We start from the raw sequence: 12,999 nt of genomic DNA, 5'->3' as shown, positions 1-12,999 counted from the left end.
CAAACAAGTTTCTTCTTGAATACATCACTCAATGAGCAGTAAATTCATGACTTCCTTCATTATCTGGTGAAATTTGACAATGTAATGAATGTTTGCTGTATTCACCAAATGTGAATCTCATGTTCGGTGGTGCTGCACAGTATATTATCTATATGCAATTTTAATGTTTTGTACATATTATTACATGCAATGTTAGTTTGTTTGCCATGGTTATAAATAAACTATAAGGTTGTTCCAAATTTGCTTAGCAGGTTGTATGGTGTTATTTTAAAAAGTAGCATATCAAAAAAAGCTGCATTATACCAATTACAAAGTCTAACTAACGAAATAGTTATAATATGAAGTTTGCTGCAAAAAACTTACCAAAAGAACTTAAACTCATTAATATAATTAATTACAGATTTCTACTAAAAATGATAGGTATCATGTGTTATTTCCTATTTTTTATTCATTTATACAGTAACATAAGAAACAACCAGGATATTACGTTAATTTTGCATATAGACAGTTATCGCATTATATGAAAACATGGCATAAATTTAGCAGTGATCTTCATTCGCACAACGCAATTCATATCTACAGTAAAACTTACCAACTTCTTGCAATACTAATTAGATTTACTGAAGTGAATTTATAAATGCGTATATAAGTACTATAATTTTCATATTTTTCACATTACTTTAGTTTACAATAATTATTATGGTGATTTGTTATAGTTGATTTGTAGCAAATCTAAACGTTGTCGCATGAAAACATCACAATGCTTGTACAAGTGATAACATGCAAGATGTGCACAAAGTAATTTGCAATAAGCACATTAGCAGCATCAGTCGTCGTCGTCTCAGCGTCGTCTTCAATTCTTGTTGTAGTTTGTTCTATATTAGTTGTTGTTTCCTTTGCTTTTGTCGTTTCATCAGCTGACGTAAAGTTTACGTAAAATCCGAGCGTGTCCCAGAAATCACACAGGTCTTGCCTAAAATCGCTCTCAGTAGAACTTGTTGGCGCTTCCAAGCGGATGTTTGTCCATTCATTTATGTTAAGATCATTCTAGGTGGTTCATTTAAGTTTTGATTAATTATAATGACCATTATTAAAATCTGCAGGAATCTATAGCATCTTTTTATCTTTTCTAAATGTTTTTATAGCTTTGCATAACCTTGTTATTCTTAGATACACAGCTATGTAGTAACAAATTGAGCAATATTATCCATACCAAACTGCTCGGCACGTAATGTGGCCATTCTGTGAGTTCCATTGATGGGGCACCGTAGTATGCAAAGTTGCCCCAAAATTTCCCAAATTGGTCAGCAACTGCTGTATCGTTTGCAGCGAAAACATCACTGCCGAAATATGCAAAAATACGGCAATAATCCTATGCCCTATACCGTAACTGTCATAGTTGCTCACTTTAAATTGATTTACCATTGTGAATTCAGGCGAAACACTTATTCACAAAAAGTGTGCTAAACTTGTGCAATAAGTAAAACAGCGTTTAAAAGTACTTTTCTTCCAATACACAAAGTTAGATATATCTATATGAGCTTTCACCCTGTTCTTGATTCAACATTAAAGACGTAATAAACGTCTAGTCCGTGGTAAGCGTAACTGCACAAGCGTGGGCTCAGGACGCAAGCATCTCCCGACAGAGGGTGGTAGTCAACGTACATATACACTGATGGCTTTGGAAGAGTAGACGTTTTAGACATAAATCTGCAAAAATCACTTTATGTTTTAAATTATCTTATGGCAATTAGAAGAGTTTCAACCACCAGTATACTAAAAATACATATTTATTGATCGTTCTTTGAGTTTGTTTTGGTAGTGACAAAAACTACTCCGAAAAAGCTATTACACACCGAGTTAATGCTCTCGTTGGGCAAACAAATATAAGATCAGCTGCTGCTTGTGCAAGAGAATCGGTGTAGTCATACTCTGGGCCTGGGTTACCAACAAGATCTAAATATTTCTGAATGACTTTGTCACCGATGTCAGGTCCAACAACCCATGTTATAAGACGCTAAAATCAGTCATGTTTGGTTATTGCAATTTCTTAAAAAGTATGATTAATTATGAGAGTGAAAGTATTTCGAATTTAGAAAGGCTATAATGCATGGTGTTTTGATATTAAAGTTTTTAGTAAAATATTCTACAAAATTGAAAAATCTAAGTTTGGTTCAACCCTTACCGGGAATAGATTTATCTGAGAGAACTTGAAACGCTTTGTTTTACAAACGAACTCAATTGCTTGTTGCTGTAAATTTTTTCTTACCTCAAACATGCTTTTTCGCAACTTAACATTTTTCAATGCTGCATTAACATAAGCCACTTCGTTTTTCATAACACCGATGATAACTTCCTTGTAGTTTTGCCACTTCCCGGATTGAAAAAAATCTAGTGGCTGCTCCATGATCTCCACACCATCCAACACCGGATGGTAAGGTTCGATGACGAAAAATAGATCTGGATTGTCACTGAACATGATCGTTTGGATGTGAGAGTCAAGCAACGCGAAAGCTGAAGCTTCCCTATAATTTTATAGCATTTAATAAGCTTATGTGTTATTCCGCTTCTTGTGTTTTGCAAAAATAAGCGTTAAGTCCTTCAGGATAATTACGTTATTTTTTTGCTCGGTTGCTACTAACATCAAGCATTGCAGTCCACTTCCTGTACAATTCAACGCTCGTAGAAGTCCTTTTGTGACGGTATTTATAGCTTCTTCCTGGGTAGGATAAGGGAAAGAGGCAGGATTGCTTTCCATGATCACTCTGTGGAACAATGGCTCGCTCACAGGCGACATCAAGTGGTACATGACCGATTGAGCTCCAGCACTTTCACCAAATAAAGTGACCTTGGAATTGAAACCGGATTTTTAACAACTTAAGTTTTAACACTTTAAGGTAAGTTTGCTTACAACCTTTTAAAAGTAAAGTAAATATGTAATCTACCCAAACTATCTCGCTGTATTTTTATCATTCTTAATTAAGTTTTTTTTTATTCACTTCCTGCGGGGTTTTCAGACTCTTAGTCCTCTTACTATATACTGTTAATCATACCATGAATTTGTTTCCTCCAAATTTCTCTATGTTGTTCTGAACCCATTGCATTGCCAATTGCTGATCTTTTATTCCCTGGTTACCTTCGAACAATCGTGTTCCGTTTTCGTCGTAAACAAGAAATCCAAGCGGTCCTTAAAATAGAAGATCATTTAAATTTTATGCAAAGTCCTGGAAAGACAATATTTTAAGGGGTCTGTTTATGAACCAAGTCTGTAGTTGACCGTCACTATAACAGTGTTGGTTTGATTGCTGAGTCTTGTTGCGTCGTAAACGTTTGATGTCCCACTTCCTGCAAAGAATGCGCCGCCATGTAACCAAACCATCACTGGAAGTTTCTCGTTAGATGGCAATAAAAAGTCAACACTTGGTGGGATGAATACGTTTAATCGCAAGCAATCTTCAGAATACTGCGTAAATATTAAACATCCAACTACAATAATGTTCGAAACCAGTGAAACTCAAGAGTATGTATTTTCTATATAATACAAAACAGCAAAACGACCAAATAACTGCATATAAACGCCAATAGCTTTGTAAAATCTCACGTTGTTGTCACAGTTGTCGTCATCTATGCAGTCTAAAGGAAATTCGAAACACTTCACATAATCTGGAACTGATGCATTAATTGGGCCTTTATCAGCCCTTGGCACTGGTGCTTTAAATCTAATAAAACAGTGGAAAAGAAACGTGGGATTATTGGTAACATGGTTAATATGATTTCGATGTTGAAAAGGAACTTATGAAAATAAAAGGTTTGAGATAGGATCCTATTAACAAACTATACTTTCAACAACAATACAACAGCGATTTTGAAAATGTAAATTTACAAATATACCTGAGTTCTGCTATTGGAGCTTCGCCGTACGGGATACTGTAAAACGCATGACCGTCTGAGGTAGTTGCTCCAGTTATTACTCCAGCGGTAGTGGTTACTTCCGGGTTATCAATAACAGTCGAATCTGGTCTTTTTGTGCTTGTTTGTTTAGGCACAAAGTGATCAGCGCTAAACTTGACGCCATCAATTACTTTGCTCAAAGCAACTTCTAAACCCAAAAAGAAGGGGTCTTGGTTTGCAAGCGTCAGCACTGGTAATAGCAAAAGCAATGGTGGTAGCTGCATTTTTTGGGAATAACTAAACTCCTAAATCTTTTCAAGCAAAAAAAAAAAGCTCATTTTTAAGATCACTTTATTTAATATTGTTTTTGATTTTGTTTGTACTGGTCCTCAACTTTAGTTTATTTCTATTTTGTGTCGGTGCAAACCATTTCAAACGTTATTGTCAAATCTGGTTATGCCTACAACTGAACAACACTATATCCTAAGTAACACATAAGGATAACCCTCTGTCATTTGCAGTGGAAAATGAAAAACGGCGTTCGTAAAAGTATTAATGTTTTCCTGGAATTCTACAACGATTGCTTATGCAATAAAGTCCAACATTTATACATGATAAACCCATGTAAGTACTGTAACTTTCCATATTTACCCATCTCAAATTCTCATAACAACGGTTAAATAATCAAATCTTGTTTAATTATTATTATTAATGCACACACTACAGCGTGTGCAACTGTGCATCTTTATAGCACAAACATTTTTATAGCACAATCTACATTGGTTTATGGTGGCTATAAATAAAACATGTAGCAGTTTGCCATTAACTAGTTCCAATCCTTCCGGCCATAAAAGACAAATTACTATACATCATTGCTTGGTTGTAACCGTTGTAAATAGACCAAACCCTTTGATTGCATCATATTGCGATAAATTCAGGGTTAGATTTCGGCAGCCTTCGTTGCTAGTAATGCAAACATGATGGGTTTAGTTAAAACAGTGAAACGCAAAATTTTCAACCATATTTTGTAGTTAAAACCAGTTACATCAATACTGTACCATATAAAAACTTATTCATGTTTTACTTTATATACTAATAAGAAAACAAAACTCTAGGGCAAACATCGAGAGTGCAATTGCGGCAATGGTGCGAGGTGGTGTATTTGGGACATATGCATGCTGGTTGCGTTGTTTCAGGTAACAACTTACTTTACTGGCGTAGTGGGGTTGACTCTTGTAAGTGGCGATGATACAATGTATTGAGAAAAAATGCTAAAAGGTTCATTAAATTTCAAAGATATGCAAAGATATTTTCCTTTATAGCCTTCACTTAGTATCTGTAATCGGGTCCAAATGAGCTCTTGGGCGCATCTATTGGCGGATATTCGTCTACGGCTGAGGAAAAAAGGAATCGCTCAATTATCTTTTGGAGACTTCAGTAATGCACAGCATGCCGGTGTTTCAGATTTTCAGCATCTACCTCTGCTTTCCATATCGGATTAGGGCCTAGCGTAGATCGGATTCGGTTGGTTATCTTACCACAGACCAAAAAATCATCAATACGTCATCAACCGTCAAAACAAAACACGTCTTTTTATAAAATCCATAATTTTTTGCACCTGCCACGAGTCATATCACGATGTTGCTTGGATGATACAAATAAATTTGAATCTGGTGATTCGTTGTGATACAGTATGTCACGCTATTATTATGAACTTGATCAATGGGTGCTTTAATTCTGCAATGAGATGTGGAGATTGAGATTCTTGGAACTATTATTAGAGCAAATTTATTTGATTTTGACTTAACATATAGGTCTATAGTAGAAATGCCATAACAAAATTTCTCACCCAAAAAGTCTCATAAGTGGTCTCATACACATGGATTTTAAGCATTTTTAACCCTTACGATCTACTGCATCAGTCATCCTTATCATTTACCAACCTATACAAATAAGACGTGAGAATTTAAAACATATTGCACTAGTACAAACATATATACACCAACTTGTACTAGATTCATAGCCGTCCTTTAAATCATATCAAATATGTCAGAATTTTGTATAAGCATCAACACAGCTATATTATTTCATCTATTACCAAATGTGAAGTTAAAGTTGCAATATTGTTAATTTTTTAATCAACTTAATGTATTATTTGTATAATAAATGAGTTTAATTTTTAACTACTTCACTTGGGGGGTTAGCATATGAATGTATTTAAAATGGCAAAACCACACGAAAAAGTTACAACTGGACAAGACAAAACCATTTTCCTTTATTGTCAAACTCTTTGCCAAAGTCTGTAGTTTGAAACCACCAAACTATTTTAAACCATTTTCCATGCAAAATGTGATTTTACCAATAAATTATAAACGTGTTGTCCACTCCATTGAAAAAGAAACAATTGGTAAATTGTCTTTCATCTTTTTATCAATATTCAACAATTTTAATATTTTGCATTAAAAACTTCTAAAACTTTATAAAATTGTTAATATTATTAATGATTTTTACTGATGGATAAGCAGGTTTTTAGATTTAATTGTGGTACGTTTGACCACTTTTGATGAAAACAAGTAATTGTAGGTTGAAAGTACAGTAATTAATTTTGTTATTGGTTGTAGAGTTATCGTGGACGTAAACGCTCAATTAATTAGCACTTGTTTTAATCCGAATAATGCGCGAATGATGGAATTTGACATGTTAATTTTTGCATTACAACCTGTCACGTTACGAGGCCGTACTGTACATACAAGCAATAACCAACAATTATAATGAATAAAATACACCATTAAACGTAGCATTGAGCCTCAGGCCTTGCATGCATATACAAGCATAACCGGTTCGACACATATCTGGATAGTCGTAATTCAACCTGATGAAAGTACACAAACCTTTTTCTTAATTGTACTCTACAGAGCTTCCAAACTGTCTCCAGAAGTCGTAGAGCACAATGAAGTGCTCTCATAACGAGCTAGCAAGTATTCTCGTCAAATAACTATATGTATCAGACTGTAATACATATATACGCAATATGTATGCATTATATCAGTTAATAATCTGTATGATGTTTCAAGATATGTATACTTTAATTTACAGTTTTGGTGTACAATGTATTGGAGTTTGTTCATTTATAAATTCTGCTTTCTTGTCACAGCAGACAGTTAAAACCTATACAGTAGTTATTAATAAGAAAAACTTGTATTCATAAACTCGACTAGGTTACATGTGATCACGAAAATTTATCATGATATTGTTTCGCGCCTGATGTTAGTTCACAGCCTACAATCGACCCTGCTTAACGTGAAAGGTTGTAAGTATACAGTTTGACATGTTGTGAAATTATAGACCAGGACCGCATATGCGTTTTCACACTGGCATAGCATGTATAGTCTACGTTGTTTGCAAGTTTTGAAAATTGTTTTCTATCTAGAATAGCACAAAGTTTACCAATGTAAATTGGTATGTGAGGACTGATACCGATAAATGTCATCTGCATTAAAAATTCATGGAGATTTTTACCTTGACGTGCTCATGATCTACAACTTACACCACCAATAACCTATTCGATCACTTGCAAACCGCATTAATATTTCGTCATTTCGCAATAAAACAAACGTAAGTATAATATTACACCAACATGTATAGAATTTAAAACCATCTTTTTATATAGTAAAATGATATAAGCAAAGAAAAGGCTTAAAGCAGCTATAGGGTTATATAAGCATCGGCACACAACTTTACCTGCCTGTGCAAATTTGTGCATTGTCACAATTTAATGTACTTTTGTGGAGTACAAAAGTAATTATAAGCAAAACTCTGCCAAATGTGCTTCCTGTCACGAAACGTAGAACTTTGCTCCAGTTGAAATGTTATTACTTTTTTCGGCTGTAAGGTTTCAGAACATTCTGTTTAGTTGAAGTTTGTGATTTCCTCTAATGAACTTGTAATCACGAATTGCGTGCACAGACGATTTACTTTTATGCTTATTTCACTTCGTACGTTGGGAATCGGCAATTTGCTTGAAATGAAGTCGTGTTCAGCTATATGGCCTATACAACGATTAAGCTGTGGTTGAAAGTTATCAATAACAATATGCAGATTACACTGAACTGTTCGACTGAATTTTACCAACAAAGCATGGTTACTATACAAAAAGACAAAACAATCTTTTAATTTTACTTATTTTTTTGTTCCAACAACCTTTTAAACAGCTACCGAATATAGGCAAGAAGCAAGAAAATGCTTTTTATCGGCTTAAGTTATAATAAATTTATAGCCTATAGCACTTTAATAGAACATTTTATAGGGAAGGCGTAACGTGTATTTTTGTTTTTAGATATTTATAAGTACAAGAGACCGAGAAAAGTTCAAAAAATGAAACTGATAGTAATCGGGCTAATAGTCTTTGCATTAGCAATTTCTGTCGACTCCATAGATCCATTTTTTGCCGGATTTGAAGCAGCTTTCAGTCGGTTAATTCCAGGGGTTACATTCAATTCTTTACATTATCTAAGACCAGAACCAAAAAGACCTCTAACACAGCCCATTGCTTACCCTAAAGTGCAAACTAGTAGCGGCCTCATTACAGGAGCAAGTTATGAGAATGGTTATGCTTTTTACAGCATCCCTTATGCTAAGCCACCTGTCGGAAACTTAAGGTAAGCATTTTTTTCGTATAAGATTAAAGCTTTATTTACAAAGATATATTAAAAGGCAAACGAAAACCGTATAAAGTTTGGATTGAATTTATAACACACAAACAACTATTAACTTATGTTTTATTGGTTAAAGCTATGCTTTAAGTTATATAGCGTTTATGTTTCCAAGTCGCAAGCTTTATGTTGATATAATAAACTACATTATAAATTCGGGTGTCGTGTATCCGTTCGGCTGTTCATTATTTGTGAGTTGCATATCCAGCTATAGTTGAACTTCTCCCACTGCTTTGTAGTACTTCTTCAACATCTACAAATGGCAGTGACCACCGAGCATGATTTTTGAGTAACAAAGTATAATCTGTATACATCAGTGTCTACCCGCATTCGTTATCCTTCACTTTTCAGACTTTTCATTTTTTAATTTTACATTCTACTTTTCGTTTTGATGCAGCTGTCGTGTTACGAATTCTGTTTGTTCTATCTTCGTGATTTAAGAAAACTAAAAATTATTTGTTTTTGAAGATTTCAGGAACCACAGATGGCTCTGGATAATGGACCACTTGATAAATCTTCTCCAGATTATGTTAACTGTTATGAGTTTTTTGTTTTCGGGCCTCTTCCAAGCAACAAATATGTAAACATTCTTAGAACTTTTATATATTATGAATTGATTTTAAATGTTGTAAATTTGTGAGTGATTAGTTATAACTTAGTTCAATTAACAATTCTAAAAATTAGTTGCATGTAACTTCTTTGTTTGTTTGTAACACATACTCATTATATCATAGTATTCTGAAAATTGTCTTGTGCTCAACGTGTTTGTTCCAACAACTATTGACCTTACGGCGCCAGCTAACAAAAAACTTCCTGTAATGTTTTGGATACATGGGGGAGCATTTTTTCTTGGAAGCGGAACAGCTATCTCCTATGATGCACAAAAACTAAGTCAAGAAACTAACACAGTTGTGGTGTCGATCAACTACAGAATAGGTGATTTTTCTTGTTGAAAATATTGCACGTGAAGAGTTTTACTTATTAGTTAGTTCATTATTTTTTTAATATCTATTTCCAAGGCGCGCTTGGATTTGTCGTGTACAATAAAACTGAAGACACTTATTCTGGAGGTAACCAGGGTATGAAAGATCAGCGACTGGCAATGAAATGGGTGCAAGAAAACATTGAGAACTTTGGAGGGGATAAATCTATGGTGAACTTTTTGCTCAATGATGCAAATACATTACACCATTTAAATCGCAAAAGTTTATGGAATAGCGCTTTGTGCATCTAACCATATAGTAACCTATTTTGTGACAATTTTCAAAATATCGATAACAAAAGTCCATTTATCAATTATTGATCTGTAATGCAGGTAACAATATTCGGTGAAAGTGCAGGAGGTCAGTCTGTGATGTTTCATACTCTGTCGGAGAAAAGTTCACCTTTCTACAACAGTGCTATTATGCACAGCAATCCAGCCGTGTTTGCTTATCCCAAGAAACGTCAAGCTTACAAAAAAGTGACGGAAGGTTTATTGAAAGGACTAGGATGTGACTTGAATTCCAAAACAGATCTGCAGTGTTTGCAGTAAGTTGACAATAAGTTCAATCAATTGTATTACAAAACAACAGAGATGTTTTTGTTCAATTTCAAAGATGCAAATTGATCTAAAACTTTGACCAAATTTTTCAGAGAGGCAACAATTCAAAATTTACTTGACGCCCATTATAATATGTTAGACCAAGCGTGGAAAAACTTTATCTTCTATGATGCGTTTTTCTTTATCGAACCCTACCACCCGGTATTAGATGAAGATGAGATATCAGACCAACCAATTAAGTTGTTTCAATCCGGGAAATGGAACAAAAAAAAGAACGTTATAGCTGGTACATTATCGGAGGAAGTTTCCATATTCTCGCCAATGTTAAACGGGCTCAAAATGCCCAAAATCATATTCGGGGTTAGTATAGCTTGCATGATTACTTAATTTATATATAGTATCTATTAACTTCAAAAACGAAGTTTTCTGCCTAACAAGCCTCCACAGGACGTTTACTCCTTATGAATTCATTATTTAAGTTAACCAGGTTAGTTATTAAAATGTTAGCATAAAGTCCATTTGGCTTCAGGTCGAAGAATTATTGTGGATGAATTTGAAAACAAAAGTATCGATGGTGTTTTAAATATATTTCTTTAACCACTTTATCCTCAGATGCTTGTGGCTTCTGCCATCGGGTTCGGGCACATTGATGATGTCTTGGAAAAGTATGAAAGATATGCCAGTGACGATGGAGATTATACAAAATCGTTTGAGCAAGCAGTTTTAGATTTGGTGTTTGCTTGCCCAACGAGGGCAATGACAAGGTAGAGTATAGGATGTATTTAAAATGGCGTACTTGTTAAAAAGTGGAAAATATTTTAAAAATATTGAAAACTTGTGATATCGCCATTTTTAGAAATACCATCCCAATCTCAATTTTGTTTCATTTAGGTCAATGTCAGAAACAGCAAACCTTTACGATCCTTCTATATACTTATACGTGGATTACCATCCGCTAGACGGCGAGCTATGCAATCACCTCATTCAAAATGATATCAGTCTTCAAAAATTTTGCGGATATGCATTTCATGGAACCGACCTTCTGTTTGTTTTTAATGTTGACGAAGTTACAGGGTATAACTTCTAAATGCAATAGAATTTTTGTATTTTTTACTTTTTAAACTTGTATGAGTTAAACGTTTGCCTGTGACAGCGTAGCGTAAATGGTATATCATACACACGATAACATGCTTTTTAGCTCTACAATAATCCAGAGTGCTTAAAAGCGTTTTTCAACCTATTACTGCAATATCTATGTTTGACTATTATAAAACCAATTCCAGATTCTACGATTAAAGACTTTTATGTTCGACGGTATAACAATACAATAAACTATGGTTATAACATTTAGGGGCCATCTTTCTCAAGCTGACGAGGTACTGGTGAAATTGTTTAGCAAGTTCTGGGGAAACTTTGCATATCACGGTACCCCAACAACATCGTCGTCAGAGTGGCCTCGGTATGTTCCCAGGCCTCAGGTCAGTGTTTTTTCAGTTTACAAGTTGTATACAATATTACAAGTATAACTTACAAGTTTTTAGTTTTTCTGGTTAATTTTGCAAAAAGATTAAGGTGGTTTAATTGGTTCTTAGCAGGCAATTTTGTAGATATCTTTACTTTACATATAGTTATGGTCTTTTAACCACCTCAAATTTATCAAAATTTAAATAAGAGTGCTAGTATTGTGGTCTGATACGTTAGTTGTTACGCTTGCCTCATGATTTGAAGAGATCAAGTACGTGGAGTTGTTTGGTCATTGTGACTCACCATGAAAAGCTATAGTTTGCGTTACAGGATTAGATAACCTTAAAAGGCTAAAATTGATTTTCTGAAAATATTTTAATTAGGTATATTATAAATTTAGCCTATATAGATTTCAGGTTTATTTAAAGTTCTGTGACGGCATTTATATAGAAATAGACCGATATAAATGCTGTGACTAAACGCCTTGTTCATAAACTTTGATTATGTTATACTGCCCTATACTTAATTAGTTATCGGATAATTTTTGTTCTAAATTAATGTAATTTACAAGTTATTTAGAAGATGTAATCCATGTTTTGTGATTGCTGAAAAAGTAAACCTTTACTGAAAACAAAGATCAGACAACTGGGAACATCAAAAAACTAAGCAAATGTCATCGATTAATTTTGACTTTGACAATCCCTTTTTTGTAGCAGTCTGGGGAAAGCGTAAAAGCATGGACAAACATCCGTTTGGAGGCGCCAACAAGCTCGATAGAAGATGGTTACAAAGAAGAGCTGTGTGATTTCTGGGATTCCATCGATGCATACAATAGCTTGTTTGACCCTACAGCGAAAAGAGACATTATTCAAGATCCAACTCCAAAGCTCTCTTCAAACCGTTGTGGAAACTAAACGCGGTGGAGACGAGAGAAAATCGTAGCTTACATAGCATATAGCCAAAGTCATTTAATACTCTCTGGCCTAATTTAGTTGCTTAGCTTACATATAAACTCTTTCTCTTTTTGTCATGGAAATATCGCGTCAAAATTGTGAACACATTCAATGATGCATTTAGTCTAGTCGAAACGTACCAAAGCTGGTGACAACTGATGATAAGCGCTGTTTCACGCTTAGCGTGGAATTGACGCCAGACATGAATATGTAGTGATTCTGTTGCAAGCTTTATCTTGTCAGCATATCTTAATGCAATGCCTGACAAAAAGCTTATATCTATGACTTTATTGCACATGCACATGCATGCTTTAATCTCGTCGTAAATGCTTATTTGAATAAACTACCATCTCCCAAAAGTATTTTACACGATTGCATAAGTCGTTTTGAATATAGAAATAATAGGAGACACTTAACTGCTAGACAAAGAACGATT

At 34.4% G+C, this 12,999-nt stretch overlaps 2 protein-coding genes across 3 annotated transcripts; one reads left to right on the top strand and one right to left on the bottom strand.

The window, feature by feature from the left end:
• Positions 1 to 428: 428 nt before the first annotated feature.
• Positions 429 to 4,199, bottom strand: LOC143459817 (crystal protein-like). The gene is made up of 10 exons (XM_076957107.1): positions 3,892 to 4,199; positions 3,602 to 3,719; positions 3,262 to 3,463; positions 3,054 to 3,187; positions 2,643 to 2,848; positions 2,270 to 2,525; positions 1,857 to 2,017; positions 1,549 to 1,710; positions 1,214 to 1,340; positions 429 to 1,047 (listed from the first exon to the last, which is right to left on the bottom strand). Exons 1-10 carry the CDS (start codon positions 4,173 to 4,175, stop codon positions 733 to 735), a joined length of 1,965 nt encoding a protein of 654 aa, XP_076813222.1. The 5' UTR covers positions 4,176 to 4,199; the 3' UTR covers positions 429 to 732.
• Positions 4,200 to 8,227: 4,028 nt separating this feature from the next.
• Positions 8,228 to 12,925, top strand: LOC143460713 (cholinesterase-like). 2 transcript variants are annotated; one of them, XM_076958318.1, is made up of 10 exons: positions 8,228 to 8,549; positions 9,072 to 9,183; positions 9,338 to 9,539; positions 9,623 to 9,756; positions 9,919 to 10,133; positions 10,239 to 10,506; positions 10,759 to 10,910; positions 11,038 to 11,220; positions 11,498 to 11,624; positions 12,327 to 12,925. In XM_076958318.1, exons 1-10 carry the CDS (start codon positions 8,266 to 8,268, stop codon positions 12,522 to 12,524), a joined length of 1,875 nt encoding a protein of 624 aa, XP_076814433.1. In that variant the 5' UTR covers positions 8,228 to 8,265; the 3' UTR covers positions 12,525 to 12,925. The 2 variants fall into 2 exon arrangements, with proteins under 2 accessions (XP_076814433.1, XP_076814432.1); XM_076958317.1 differs by having other exon boundaries at positions 12,324 to 12,925.
• Positions 12,926 to 12,999: the final 74 nt, after the last annotated feature.

This window comes from Clavelina lepadiformis, chromosome 5, assembly GCF_947623445.1.
Source record: "Clavelina lepadiformis chromosome 5, kaClaLepa1.1, whole genome shotgun sequence".
Classification (NCBI taxonomy): Eukaryota; Metazoa; Chordata; class Ascidiacea; order Aplousobranchia; family Clavelinidae; genus Clavelina; species Clavelina lepadiformis.
Note: the sequence above shows the minus strand (reverse complement) of the source record. Positions and strands in the feature narration are given on the sequence as shown.

Bases quoted from the DNA above. Each gene is read 5' to 3' on its own strand.
- LOC143459817 (XM_076957107.1), bottom strand. From the start codon at position 4,175: ATGCAGCTACCACCATTGCTTTTGCTATTACCAGTGCTGACGCTTGCA. The intron at 3,188-3,261 runs GTTCATAAACAG...TTCTATTTTAAG, and splicing joins GACGGTCAACTACAGACTTG to GACCGCTTGGATTTCTTGTT. The intron at 2,018-2,269 runs GTAAGAAAAAAT...GACTGATTTTAG, and splicing joins TGCGAAAAAGCATGTTTGAG to CGTCTTATAACATGGGTTGT.
- LOC143460713 (XM_076958317.1), top strand. From the start codon at position 8,266: ATGAAACTGATAGTAATCGGGCTAATAGTCTTTGCATTAGCAATTTCT. The intron at 10,911-11,037 runs GTAGAGTATAGG...TGTTTCATTTAG, and splicing joins CCAACGAGGGCAATGACAAG to GTCAATGTCAGAAACAGCAA. The intron at 11,221-11,497 runs GTATAACTTCTA...TATAACATTTAG, and splicing joins AATGTTGACGAAGTTACAGG to GGGCCATCTTTCTCAAGCTG.